This window comes from Astyanax mexicanus, chromosome 13, assembly GCF_023375975.1.
Source record: "Astyanax mexicanus isolate ESR-SI-001 chromosome 13, AstMex3_surface, whole genome shotgun sequence".
Lineage (NCBI taxonomy): Eukaryota > Metazoa > Chordata > Actinopteri > Characiformes > Acestrorhamphidae > Astyanax > Astyanax mexicanus.
The window spans coordinates 37513581-37529050 of NC_064420.1; the positions used below are offsets into that span (position 1 = coordinate 37513581).

General features: G+C 38.0%; 1 protein-coding gene across 2 annotated transcripts in view; it reads right to left on the reverse strand.

The window, feature by feature from the left end:
• Positions 1 to 1659: 1659 nt before the first annotated feature.
• Positions 1660 to 15470, reverse strand: part of noc2l (NOC2-like nucleolar associated transcriptional repressor) — a 46719-nt gene continuing 32908 nt past the window's right edge. The window contains exons 16-19 of one of the 2 annotated variants that reach the window (XM_015605084.3): positions 15263 to 15376; positions 11538 to 11679; positions 3528 to 3629; positions 1660 to 2015 (exon numbers count right to left, since the gene is read on the reverse strand). In XM_015605084.3, the coding sequence (XP_015460570.3) occupies positions 1888 to 2015; positions 3528 to 3629; positions 11538 to 11679; positions 15263 to 15376 (486 nt within the window). In that variant the 3' untranslated portion in view covers positions 1660 to 1887. Of the gene's footprint in view, positions 2019 to 3527; positions 3630 to 11537; positions 11680 to 15262; positions 15377 to 15470 lie in introns of both variants that reach the window. The other variant, XM_007246280.4, reaches the window with a different exon arrangement.

Below are 15470 nucleotides of genomic sequence, written 5' to 3' on the forward strand. Positions count from 1 at the left end.
TACAGCTCTGGAACAAAATAAGGGACAACTTAAAAATGATGAGTTTCTTTGATTTTTTTTCAAATTTGAAAACCTCTGGAATATAATCAAAAGAAAGATGAATGATCACAAACCATCAAACCAAATTGAACTGCTTGTAAATTTTGCATCAGGAGTGGCATATAGCAGTGTGTAAGACTGGTGGAGGACAACATACCAAGATGCATGAAAACTGTGATTAAAAACCAGGGTTATTGCAACAAATATTGATTTCTGAACTCTTACAACTTTATGAATATAAACTTGCATTATTTGAGGTCTGAAAGCTCTGCGTCTTTTTTGTTATTTTAGCCATTTCTCATTTTCTGCAAATAAATGCTCTAAATTACAATATTTTTATTTGGAATTTGGGAGAAATGTTGTCTGTAGTTTATAGAATAATTAAATAAAACAACAATGTCCATTTTACTGCAACATATATCTATAGATAGCAAAATCAGAGAAACTGATTCAGAAACTGAAGTGCTCTCTTATTTTTTTCCCACAGTTGTATATTAAATTAGAATCAACACTGTAGTATTCTTTAGTATTGTATCATCTTCATTTAAATGCAAATCCTATCAAGATATCTTTGTGTACATTGCTTTCTTTTTAAGCATCTATCTGAAATATTTACAACATTAAGGTGAAGTTCCCGCAGTTTTTGCAGGAACTGCTCGAGCTCGTGATGAATGGGACAGCTTGAATAACCATGAACTGAGTTTGTCAAACGAAGACAAAACACTGAAAACGAATCGAGAAAAAAAATAATACCTAAAGATGAATACAGTCATCTGCTAGCCGGATTTATATAGTCCTGTATGAGAGGAAGTCGGATCCAGCAGCCAAGTATAATAACATCTGTATAATTCTAAAAAAGTGTGTTTATACAGAGTCGAGCAGTTCAGTCAAGGCGCCTCTGCTGCTCATCCACCAAGTGATATATTAGGAACACACAGGAGCTCCACAGCACACAGACACGTCAAACACACTGTCTATATTTTCACTCTAAAATATATAGATTATTATTAAGGAGTCAAAATAAAGAGACCTACACCGCCATGCCAAAAGTCACAGGACAGGAACTACTGTAGTGTACCATGACCTTTGGCACCATGACCATGACACAGGCTGCACTGACCTGTGGGATATGTGCGTGAGGAATACTGTATGGGTGGAAATCACAGGGCATCTAATACTGATGATACTATGACAATGTTAGTAACAATACTATGATTCTGTGATACTTTTGTCACTAAGATTAGCTAGCTTGTTGCTAAGGTTAGCCAGTTCGTCATTAGCTTTAGTTCTCTCCACAGTAACATTAGTATTTTAGCTAGCTCATCCCTGATGTTAGCTAGCTTTTCGTTAAGGTTAGCTAGCTTGTCGTTAGCTTTAGTTCTCTCCACGGTAACATTAGTGTGTTAGCTAGCTCATCACTAAGGTCAGTGCTCTCCCTGATAACATTAATATGTTAGCTAGTTCGCTGCTAACATTAGTTATCTCACTAGTTTGTACTTATCTTTTCTGGACAAAAATGTTTTTGTAGTACATACAGGTCCTAAAACTGAGATACACTTAATTCCACCATGATTAATGTATAATACCTATTAAAGTGATAAAATGAGATGCCAGACACAGTGATTTTACACATAGTTCACAATATATTGTTTAGACAATATATATAATACAACATTGAAGAGGCATGTAAAAATTCAGAACTCAAATACACATCTTGTGTATTAATGTGAAATATAGAAGCTTTGATCCTAAAGACACCTGTAATATTTATTAAATCACATGATGCATCTCTGCATCAAACTATCTCCAAGTCCAGTCTCTGCTTGCATTTATATCCAAGTGAAGCCTTCAGTCTAGGTCAGAAAGCTCCAGGTCTTCCACCATGTCCTCATCTCCCTCAGCCAGCTGCTTCAGATCCTTGCTGGACACCTGCTTGGGTGCTTTTCTGGTTGAAGTAGAAGGTTCATCATCGTTGCCTTCTGTGAAGAAAAATGGAGATCAGATGAAAAAGGTGTGAACATGATTTAGACAAAGTATTTAAAGCCAACAAGGACAATACAGGGTTCTTGCACCATTTTAAAAGTCAAATTTAATGCTTTTTAAGACCCCTTTTTAAGATCTTAATACATATAATGTAAAACCTAAAAATGTAGTCATAATTCCTTAAGTTCTCTCCCTGGTAACATTAGCTAACTTTCCGCTGATGTTAGTATGCTAGCTAACTCTCCGCTAATGTTAGCTAGCTCTCCGCTAACCTTAGTTCTATCCCTGGTAACATTAGCTAGCTTGTTTTAGCTAGCTAAAGTTAGTATGTTAGCTAGCTTGCTGCTAATGCCAGTTAGCTGTCTGCTAACGTTAGTATGTTAGCTAACTTGCCAGTAACGTTAACTAGCTTTCCGCTAACCGTAGTTCTATCCCTGGTAACATTAGCTAGCTTGTTTTAGCTTGTCTCTAAAGTTAGTATGTTGGCTACCTTGCCGCAAAAAGCTAAAGTTAGTATGTTAGCTAGCTCGCTTTAGCTACCTAAACTTAGTACTTCATGCATTTCCACAGAATATATTTTGCAGTCTGTTCCCTTAACCTTGCTTTTTGATTATGCATGTTCTTATTTATTATCGTTACTTAATTTAAAGATCGTCTGCCATCTTTGCATGAGCAACACTATGCCACTATCTTTGCACTGTAAGACTGTTGGAAGCATTGACAAAAGGCGTGGAATTTCATAATGCTGCGGGTGAACAAAGGTGGGCAATTGAACAAAAGTTTGTACTCGTTTTCTTGTTTTTAAATCAACACATGTCTATTTTACACTGGATTTCTCCTTTAAGTAAATGTAAAAGTACCTCCTTAAGGTTTTTTTTTAGGTTTAAACGTAGTTTGTTGTGTGCATTCACAGTTGACCTCTAACTTGCTCTACCTTGTCCAATCACAGATCTTCACTGTTACTGCCCCACTTTGAAAGTGTTAATTGTAAAAACTAATATCGTAATACCAATAAAACTGATTAATCTTACAGCCTTACTCTCAAACGCAGACCTCACAATACACTCTGATTCAGTAAGACACTCACTCCAAAACATCCACTTCTCTGATTATTCACATTGTATACGAGCGTAACAGGCGAGCGGCGCTGAACCGGAGAGTTCGCCTTCTCCCCGGTTTGGGTGCTGTGAAGCTTTAAGGTTCAGCAGCTTCAAACCCAGGCAGGAATGAAAGACTTCTCCCACTAATACTGTATAAAAGTTCCTGCAGAAGCCCCGAGCCTGAACGGAGAGAGACTCCACAGGGAATTGCACTCGTCTGTGGAGGACTTTATATTTCCCATCACAGAGCTACACACACACGCGCACACACCCTCAAAACAAAGGCATTCTCACTTCACCGGTTGGGCTAGGTGCTGTGCTTTTCCTACGGAAAGATGCCAGCATAGCTTTCTACTGTATGACTGAACAAATAAAAAAAATAATAAATCTAATCAAACCACTGACCTGAGTCTCCCTCCCCTTCTGAAGCATCATCCTCATCTTCATCATCATCATCACCACTCATATCTGAGGGGTCTTCAAGGCCTTCATTAACCTCATCAGCATCTGAAAAGAAAAAGACAAATAAGTTTGGTTTATGGTATTTGTCACTATATAGTTCAAAATTAAATTAGAAATTAGTACAGTTACTACACATGTACATACAGCGCTGGAAAAAAAAAAAAAAAAGAGACCACTTAAACAAGATGAGTTTCTTTGATTTCACCAAACTGAAAACCTCTGGAATATAATCAAGAGGAAGATGGATGATCACAAGCCATCAAACCAAACTGAACTGTTTACGTTTTTGCACCAGGAGTGGCATAAAGTGATCCAAAAGCAGTGTATAAGACTGGTGGAGGAGAACATGCCAAGATGCATGAAAACTGATTAAAAACCAGGATTATTTTACCAAACATAATTTTTTGAACTCTTAAAACTTAATGAATATAAACTTTTTTTTTTTTTTTGCATTATTTGAGGTCTAAAAGCTCTGCATCTTTTTTGATTTGTTATTTCAGCCATTGACGTCACCAGCCCCTCCCCTACCCACTGTCTTGGTCCCGATCAAGAGCTGAGTGAGTGCTGAGCACTCAAAACCCGAGGAAAACAGCAAAACTACAGTAATCGTCTTGTTTAATCAGGCATTTAAATGGCATTTTGAAAGGTAAATAAGAGCGTTTTTCTGGCATTATAAGCGTGAATTCAGCTGTAACTGAAAATTTCTGTGCAAAACTGTGCTGGACTCAAGTGCACAGCTTTTGACACGTGCGTTTACAAGCACGTGCCCAACCATGTGGATGGAGGCCATGCGGTTACCTTGTGTTTACTAATACTTATACTAACATTTACTAATATTCTGATCATTTTTGTGTGCACTCTTGTGGAGTCCAAATTATTCCATTAATAGTAACAGCAGCAGATTAATAATCATAATATTAATAATTAAATACAACATTCTGAACACTCTAGTCTCCATGCATTAGTGCTGCTTCATCACCGATCATCACTATGTAGTATCAATTGTTTTTCTCATGCGAGTGAAACATACATTAAGAGCGAGAGAGAAAAAGAGATCAAGAGAGAGAGAGAGAGAGAGAGAGAGAGAGAATATTTCTGGGCTTTGAAGTGGGATTTGATTAGCCGCTGCCTGGGAGGTGAGTGGAGCCCAGACGCTCCCTCCCCCCTAATTACCCAGCAGCACCCAGGAGCCAGAGAGCACAGAGGCACGGCGAGGCGTGCCAGTCTGCAGCCAGAGGAGAGCGTTGCACGGCTGAGCACCACGTGTGCGTTCCTGAACGAGCACGCCGTGCATCTTAATAACACAGGCTCCACTGCCTGACCAACACGTGGACTGCAGGAGTTCAGCGGATGTGCAGAAGTTGGGGAGCAACCAAAGTTCACAAAGATTTCTGTGGTTCGAGCAGATTAGCAGCAGCACACTTCACATCAGTCACAACCATCAAAACACACCACAGGATTAGAGAAAGACTGTCTACAGGGTCTATAGGTCCATAGGTAAAGCATGATCTGCAGCAACACTATGAATGACTGCTCAACTAGAACTGCATAAACGGCATTTCAAACTCAACTTCATATGATTTTTCACTAAATTGCAAAGTAAATAAAAAAATAAACAAAATAATTATAAAAAAAAATTGGAAGCTTTGGGAATACTTGGTCATTGGACATAATGGACATTGTGAATATCGAATTGAATAATACAATATACACTAAATGTACATTTGATACTAAATAATGCATAGCAGTTACTAAACATAATGAATCATAGTGTATACTAAACTGTTATCCATAGTGGATACTGAAGTATTCTTAGTAGTTACTGTACATAAAACTTCATACTAGATACTGAATCATCCATACTGGATCCTACTTAATTTTAGCACTCACTGAACATATTACTTCAAAGTGGATTCTAGTAGCTACTAAACAGAATATTTTATAGAAACTAGAGATGCATGAAAACCGATACAGGTATAGGTATTAGGCCCAATACTCCCCCAAAGATGCCCTGATACAAACATCCGGTAGCTAGCATCCTATTGCTGCGCTATAGAACAGACAACTCCATTGCTCGAGAATTATATATATATATATTCATTCCAGGTCCACAGCAGGGGAGATTGGAAGCATGAGCGAGCGAGTAGAGAGAAAGTGCGAGAGAGAGAGAGAGAGAGAGAGAGTAAAGAGAATGCAACTGTCTAACCTCAACAGCTCAGCCAATAGTATAGTATTTATAAAGTACTTCATTAAAAAGCTGTGAAGCTCAGGTGGGCTAGTTTCTTTTTAATGGTGCCGGCTGATCCCAAGCTCAAATCCCCTGCGTGCTTCCTAAAAGTCTCATCTGATTGGCTGATGTGGTCCTGACATCACACAGTGACACCGGAGAAATTAACTAGTGTTCAAAAAGTAAAACTAGCTGCTGTTTTTATCTAAGCATAACTTCTTAAGTTTCTTTTACATATTTATTTGAAAACATTTTATTAAATAAGGTTTATATAATCTAAATATCACAACAAAACTGAAAATGACCAAATTAACTGTTGCTTTGCACTACTGCACATTATTACATAATACTACTGACTGCTTAATTCTAAATAGCTGTTGGTATTAGTGAATACAAAAATACTTGCTTACAAATGCTTACAAATAGTATTAATGCATCCCTAATATATTCTAAATAATTCACAGTGGATGCTGACAGAAGTTTAAATAATTAGAAGTTAATAAACAGAATACTTCATACTGCATATTGAATACTTAATGGAGAATACTGAATAATAGTGGAGACTAAATTATCCATTGTGGATAGTAAATGATTCATAGTACTTATTAATAGTTACTGTACACAATACTTTATGTTGTATACTGAATCATTTATAGTAGACACTCAATATGGTACTTCATGGCATATGCAAGTAAATCATAGCGGTTAATGAATTTATAGTGGATCTGGAAAATAATTCATAATGGACGCTACCTCAAAATACTTACAAAATAATTTATAGTTGATGACTAATAATTCATAATGGGTATTTAACAGTTAGTGGTTACTGAATAATTCACTGTGGCCTCGGGTCTTAAAATTAAAAAAAATAAATCTAATGTTCAGGAGAGTTAAAGAAGATGAGCAGTGGAATGTTGTCTGTACTCTAACTGGTCAAACTCTGCGAAAAAGGAAAAAGCTTTAACTGTTATCATGGTCAAAATAAAGAAAAACCCTTGATAAAATAATTATTATTTACAGAAATCAGAGGTAGTTGGAACCTGAGATACCGCAACTCAACAACTACTACAACCTGTCCAAGATTGGCTCGGCTAAACAAAGACTTCCTCTTAAAATCAACAGACTGAGCTTCTTCCGTAAAGTAAGGAGCGTATAGCCGTGCCCGATCCAAGCCCAACTTACTCACGCTCTCCTGGCTTGGGCTCAAAATGACCTTTAAGAACATAAACAGCGGCGGAACGAGCCGAGCCTCGAGTGGAGCGCCAGAAGTGCCGCTGACCTGGCTTACGATGGAAGAATGTAAATATTGAGACAGTATATGAATGTGCGTGGAGTCCTTAAATAGCGCCTCTTCTATCCCTCCCTCCCTCTCTTTCTCTCAGGACTGACGGCGTCCCGCTTTCGCCTCACTCCTCCGCAGCTTCGCTCTGTTCCAGCCTCCGCGCTGGCAGTCAGCAGCGGCTCCTGCAGCAGTGCCAGTCGCTCACTCCGGGAGACCCCACACGCTTTAATTGTTGTCAGAGGCCCCACTGGAAAGCTCTCACACAGCTTAGCTCTATTCTCTCAGCTTCCTCTCGACCACTTGCATCATGCAGGCGGGCGATATGACAGAATGTCATAGCATTGGCCGGGCTGATTAGAGGACCTTATTAAACCTTTTAAAATCTAGAACTTAAATCTAGATTTTTGTATAGTATTTAAAGGTCTCCTTGCACTAAAATCCACTTTTTTTGTTTTGTGAAATACTATAGGTCTCTCTGAAATGTATATTCATGCTGCACATGTTTTTCAGCCTTCATTGTCTGCAGTAGCTTAGAAAAGAAAAGCCTCAGTTGATCAGAGAGACTTCATGGCCTCGCCGACTTTGGCTTTGGCTGATCCGAGGTGGAGCTTACAGTTAGCGTTAGCTATCTTGTGTAAGTAATTGAGGACACTACGAAAGCACGGTTTGCCAAGTCAGCTCAACTCTACAGAACACCGGTCAAAGCCAGCGCCATTTGTGTCGCATTTTATGATATAGAGCGACTCTAGAGCTTCAACATGGTGAAATTGCCCAAGCACAGAATCGTCAAGTCTGAGGTAAGAGTTGAGTAGTGTTAGTATAGCTGAAGGAAATGTCATCAACGCCACGGGGAAGAGGGGGGGGTCCCCAACACCCCCCTTACTTTACGGTGTTGTGTCAGACCAGGCAACTACCACACAGGGGGTCTCCTCCTGGGCCAGGATCACATAGCGTGCTCTTGAGCACCAATTAACCTGTTGCTGGTTGTCCCTTATCAGACCATATGATCACAGCAAACTGGGAACACTTTACAAGACTGCCCATTTTAGAGATGCCTATAGGTTCTAGGACCCAGTTGATCCTTAAATTTGCCCATTTTCTGCCAGTCCAAAAATTTTCTACAATGTATTAAGGCTGCACGACATTAAAAATTTTACATATCAAATGTTCTTTTTTCGACAATATTTATTGCGATATTAAACAATACAGGGCCCATGACATCACCAGTCCCACCCCCACCTGCGTGCTATCTCGCATCCAGACCGATCAAGAGCTGAGTCAGCGCAGTAATCTGCCCTTTAATCAGGCATTTAAATGGCTTTTTAAAAGGTAAATAAGAGCGTTTTTCTGGAATTAAAAGCGTGAATTCAGCTATAACTGGAAATATCTGCGCAAAACTGTGCTGGACTGTGCACAGCGTCCGGCACAGGCGTTTACAAGCACGTGTCCAACCATGTGGATGGAGGCCACGCGGATACCTTATGTTTACACCTGCACATCATCAGCACAATACTCCAAAGTCTGGTAGAAAGACTTCTTCTCTGGACAGGAGAGACAGTTACTCCAACAAAAGCAGGATCAACTCTTTTATAATACCCTTGATTTTAAAGTTGAAACAATGAATCATGTGTTCAAATACTTTTGTCCATATTGCATAACATGCAAATCGGTTGCTTTACTACTGTTAACAGTAAAATATTGATTACAAACTTAATCTAAACACACTTCTACAGGTCACTACAGAATTAGTATCTTATTTGAAAAACTTATGGAATATTTATAATTTTGTGAAACGCACAATAAGGTGAACACGTGTGTGTGTGTGTGTGTGTGTTTGTGAGAGAGAGCACCCATGTGTGTGTTCTCTGCAGGACCATGGGTTGAGGGTATGGGGGCAGTTAAGCCTCGTGCGGAGGGAGCGACCGCTAACATCTTTCCAGTCAACTGTTTTGAATTACAAACCCCCACTGGGATCCAAGCCTGCAAAAAGAAAAACGCTTCCTGCGAAACAGTGCGAGAGGGGAGAGAGAAAGCGTGCGCGAGCACAATGAATAGCAGATGTTTAAAAAAAAAAAAAGGAGGGGAAAAAACACTCCCGCTGCCTCCCACCTCTAAGAGACCCTATTTTTTTTCTTTCTGCGCGGCTGTCGGCCGTAAGCTGCAGAATTTGGCAAGGGTGGCGTGTGTCCGACACATGACCCAGTGCGGAACTCCGGATTTGGTGGGGTTAAATAGGAGAGGAGAAGAAGAAGGAAGGGCAGACAGCTGGACCTCCCTACACACTCCGTCATGTGCGCACACACACAGCCACACACACATTCATACAGACATATGAGGCAGACAGCCCGCAGGAGAGGCTGGACACACACTGAAGAAGATGGAAAATATTTCTCATGGCTGGAGTCTGATACTAGGGAGAAAGAGCAGAAGTTCTAGTAATATCAGCAAATAAGCACAGAGTTCCTGGAGTTATCACTGAGATTAAGTCACTGAGATTAAGTCAGCATTATTCTTTCATTTGTAATTCATGCATTTATGATTTAATGATCTGGTTACAGTCCAGTTATAACAGTGAATCTGATCTTCATCCTGAATTTCTGAAGTTTCCTTCTGACTGAAAGGGCTTTAGACAAACCAGTGGAATGGACTGAAGACTACAGCCTCCCAGTGACCAAGAGCAGCACTGCAGGAAACCAGAGCGAAGCATCAGTGTACTCCCTTACCCTAGACCCACAGCTTTAGCTTGGAGTGGATAATTTGTAAGCATAAGCTCAGAGAACAAAAAAAAAAACAACAAAAAAAAACGATATATTGTCTATCTTCAGTGATTTAAAATCTTCATATATCGTGAAATTACATTTTAAGACTTCTTAAGATGTTTTAGCACACAAACCAATCAAATAGTTTCTACACTTCAAATAACGCACATCTAGAGCTAGCTAGAGTTTCTCTATGTCTACAAACTAGGGGTGGTACAAAATATTGAGACTGCTATATATATATATATATATATATATATATATATATATATATAGAGTCATTTTCATTTGCAATTCATTATCAATAAGTGGCGTCAACTATCCCAAAAGGTCTTTAAACTCCCCAAGAGTCGCCCGCTACTAGTTTGATTTCTAAAGTTACTGCTTCATTAATCCATCACTGGTGGCGCTAATCAAGTGATCAAATGAATAGAGTAAACCTACAGGGAGAATATTGGAGTTAAATTCTGTGAAATTGACACCAATAAATCCTTAATTCCTAGTATTTGCTTTTTTAGGAGTTTTTTCCCTCTTTAGTAACACATTATTGTCTGTATCATCGCTTTTATTAACAAAGAATCATATGATATCGTATTGAGATGCTCTATGATTCCTACCCTTATTCTAAGCTACTGTAAACTCTAGCTAAAAAAAGCAACATTCCTAAAAAAATAGTTCCCCTCTGAACCATAAATAATGCTGTTATTCAGTATCATACTTCAGTCTGCCATTAAATCAGTAAGCTTTGTATTAAATTCAGATTTTTTATATACAACAAAAAAACGTAAAACTTTTAAGATGTTTTAAGGAACCTGCAGAACCCTGTCCAATAACAAGAGTGCAACAAAGGAGAGGCTTTGACTTTAAAACCTAAAAAAGTCACATATACAATAAGTTATAAAAAATTTGATCAGAGTCACTTGTCACATTAAGTATCAACTGGCTGACAAAATGGTGCATGACGCTTTGTGGCGTGCTGATGAATAGAACAGTGCTCAGAGTCATGAAGTTCCTGCGTGTGTTAAAGTATGATCCCAACATCGGTGAGCAAATGTTATTTTCAACTGTAAACCTGTACAACGACAAATCTAATTTAGCACCAATTTAACCTATATTTCTTTTATTTTTTTCCTCTCCTCTCTCTGTAAACCTTAGTTCTCTCCTTCTTGTTGGGTGTGGAAGACAGGAAGACTGGGCTGGAGTTTTAGTAATTGTGATTAGATGACCTTTTATAAAATAAAAAAAAAATCAGCACCAGGGTTAAGCTGGACAAGCTTAAGTGAAAAAGCATGTAGACTAATACTGTAAAATATTATTACAGCATTTTACATACAAATATGACAAACTATGGTTATGCAGTGTTATACAGGTCTTGGGAGCATTACTCTGCCTATTTTTCTCGTTAACAGTGTGTTGAGCCAAAGAAGAGAAGGACAACCGAGAAGATATTGTCCTTATTATTCACAATTATGTTACACTATACTAATTAAAAATATTATAACCATGTTAAATTTATCACCTGTTATATTATTCACAAACTTAGAAGAAACAGAGACATACATATCATACATATACAATGCCTTATCTGTGCACATAGTCTATCAGTGGATTCCCAAAAAAAGTGAGAATGAGAAAGTAAAACAAGATAGCACAAGATATGCGTAGATGAAATGTTAAAATGGTACCTTTTATCTTGCGCACGAGATCATCATCTGACTCGCTGTCTGAGTCAAAGAGATCCCTAAACTGCTTCTTATCTTTAATCTTCTGATGAATCTTCTCCTCAATCTTTCTGCGCTTGATTTCAGGGAGGTTTAAGTCTTCCATCTGTAACAATAAAAATTAAGAGAAAAGATTAAAACAAACTGGATCCAACCAATAACTGACGAAAATTATATAATTTTATAATAATAAAAACACTCAAAAGTTAATTAGACCTATACTTGTTTTTCTTGATTTACATTAAACATTATTCTTTAATTTATTAATAGAGCTTAATTTATTACATATACAGCTCTAGAAAAAAATAAGAGACCACTTAAAAATAATGAGTTTTTGATTTTCCTAAAGTGAAAACCTCTGAAATATAATCAAGAAGAAGATGGATGATCACAAGCCATCAAACCAATCTGAACTGCTTGAATTTTTGCACCAGGAGTGGCATAAAGTTATCCAAAAGCAGTGTGTAAGACTGGTGGAGGAGAACATGGCAAGATGCATGAAAACTGTGATTTAAAAAAAAAAAAAAAAAAAAAATATATATATATATATATATATATATATATATATATATATATATATATATATATATATATATATATTATTTGAAGTCTGAAAGCTCTGCATCTTTTTTGTTATTTCAGCCATTTCTCATTTTCTGCTGTCCAGAGTCTATAAAATAAAACAACAATGTTAATTTTACTCAAACATATACCTATACATAGCAAAATCAGAGAAACTGATTCAGACACTGGAGTGGTCTCTGACTTTTTTCCAAATCTGCATAAATACGTATACTTTTTGTGCCTGATGCTAAACAAACTGAGAGCAAGGCTAAAAAATATATACTTTTTTTTTAAAACTAAATTAACGTTTTTTTTCCCCATATTTTCCATGAGAAAAAAAATATAAAATCCAGTGTGTGCGTGCGCGCGCGCGCGCGTGTGTGTGTGTAGTTTTACGAAAGCACTATGATGGAGGTGGCGGCAGGCAGCTCCAGTGGCATGAGGAGGAGGAGGAGGAAGGAGTAATCAGATCCGGGTGTGGGGCTGTGGATCAAAGCCTGGGCCGCTGCCCTGAGCACTCTAATACTCTTCCTGTAGCCCTCGCTCTCCTCACACACCCGCCCGTCCGCCTCCTCCGCCAATCTGCCGCTTCCTCGACGCCAACACTCCGCCTGGTGTCATCTCCATTATCTCCCTATGGACATGCTCCAACGCTAGTGCTCTCATACACACACACACACACAGGCAGACACGCAGAGGCACGTGCACATATTCACACAGGTTGGTTTTTTACCAGCGTCAGGACGTGGGTTCTTATGTGGCACATACACTGCATATATCTATTTATATATACACACATACAGGCCCACATGTATATACATAAATACACTGTATTATACAAATTTACACAGCATATACTAACACAGTACATACTGATCCTCTATTAGATATTTCAGCATTATACCGTCTTTAATAAAGAGGTCATAAAGCTACATAAATTATACATAACCTTTTCAGGAAAACCGACAAAACTTATGTAATCATTTATTTAAAGGTTTATTCACACAGGAATAAAGGAGTTAAAGGATGCTTTTGCTGATTAATACTATTTTAACACAGTTGTATGACAACTTGTGCTGGTTGCAATTAAGCAATAATACACTCGAACCTCAAGTGTATTATTGAAATTATACCAAAATTCCATTATTGCTTTCTATTGAAAGATTTTGTGTTAAAGTGGATGAGAAAATATGATCTGTTTGGTTATAAAAACTTCACGAGTTAAAATAGTTCCATTACTGCTCTGTTTGTAGCGGCAGTGTTTGGCTTGTAAGCGCTGCATCACCCAAAACGTTGAGCAAAACGAAGAGCTTTGGTTACACTGGCTGATAATGGGACTCACAGAACGTTTCTCTCTCAGCCAATCACATTGCAGGGTCAGAACTAACTGTGGTGTAATAAACCTTTTAAATGGTTTTACAGTGGTGTCAGCTGTCAGGTAGCTACCGTGAAGTTGTCTTATAAAAGGTTCCCATATTGCCATATTCCACCATTCCTCCAATTTAGGCATGCATCTACATAAAATAGGAAAGAATAATTACCATATATACTAATATTGTGTAGATGTTTAGTATTTTATGCCTTATGACATTTTAACTTATTATATTTTGGATGATTTACCCATCTATGAGTGTTGTGGCCTTGTAAAAGCTCATATACAACCTCCTAAACTTTAAGCTTTTCAATATTTTTTTCCAGAATGGCCTAATATTTTGCATTTTTGCATAGTCCTAAACTACTACTACTACTTCTTCTTCTTCTGAAACTTACAATCTTTATAAATAATTCCAGTCTAAAAGACTGCCAATGATTTTTTCTATACTGACTCCTTAAAGTTGCAGTCCGTTTTTTTCCCAATCTCAAAGCAGAAGCATTTCTGAGTGGAGAAAGGACAAAATATTGTGTTTACCAGTGGTACCAGTGTGCTGAAACAGCCATCCCTGCTACGCCTAATATATTCATTCTAAAAACTGGTGTTCGTCTGGCCACGTCACGCGTCTTTGTGTAATTACGTCACATGTACAGCCTCTGAAAGAGGACCCAGCTCAGTTTTACTGAATGTGAGCAGATGGTGGAGCAATGGAGACTTCAGAAGGGGAACTACTTTGACCTCAGTAGCTCATTCACCCATAATAAAACCAAAGAAATGAAAGAGTGAAGTTTCTGACTGAGTGCTCTTTCTCTGACTGAACATAACCTGGAATCGGATTCATACCCACTGAAAGGAGACCGCATCACACCCGCCCAGTTTAAAATAATTCTTCTTCATGCTTGGTACAATTACCCACTCTCACCAAAGAGGGCCCTAAATCCCTCAAATCCCAAAACTTACAGACATCAGCTTTAATAAAGATCAGTGCTTGGGCCCAGTGATTGCCACTTGTGTACATAATTCTTATAAAAGTTATGACAGCCACAGACATAAAAATTAACAACATTCATTTCAGATAAAAGTTACATATCTGGTTGTTGTGCTTGCTAAACGTGATCACTGATTAATCTGTAAATGTTGTTAATGTTATTTTTTAATGCTTTATAATAACCATTTATAACATTATCAGATCTCCATGATTTACATTAAAGGCATTTTCAACATCTAAAATGTCAAAGTTGCATGTGTGTTATATTTAACAAGAAGTTTAGATAGAAATTATTTCACGGACCAGATTGTGGTGCTTTATATTAATGACAATGTGTGTCCTTGCTCTAAGCTTTATCTACTCTGAACCCTTACCTACAACTTAAAAATCAAAAATAAATTTTATTTTATTTATTTTTTTAAGAAGAAGCACTATATTGGTAGTCCCCAAAATACAGCACGCTATCCTTTTATTTCAACATATTTATTTTTACCTACAAGTGTGCATCTATATTTACTGCAGGACCAGGAACGATCACTTAAATCTTTTCATTGCAAGAGTGTGTTAATCAAGCACAGCAGCTACTGATCAAATGGCTTATTTCTTCATAGTTTAAATCAGAGTGCAGCTCCAAAACTGACTCTGCTGTCAAAGTCCATCAGAAGTCTGAACATGTGGAGTGTTTGGAGCTGCTCATCACTTTGAACTGGTGTGTGAATGGGAATGGGTGGATTTGCTTGTGAAGGCCAGTTTGGCGATACTCACTCTTTCCTTCCCAGAAATCTCCAGCTGAATCTCCTTCTCTCGGAGCTTCTTCCACTGGCTGTAGTACTTAGTGAGAGGCGTTCCTTCCTCTGCAACCTCCTTCTCCCAAGCCACCTGATGCAAAAGCACAAAAACACAGCGTGAAGAACACATCAAAGCCGAGCCTATACAACTACAGGGCTAGCATCAATAAATAACAGTTATTATT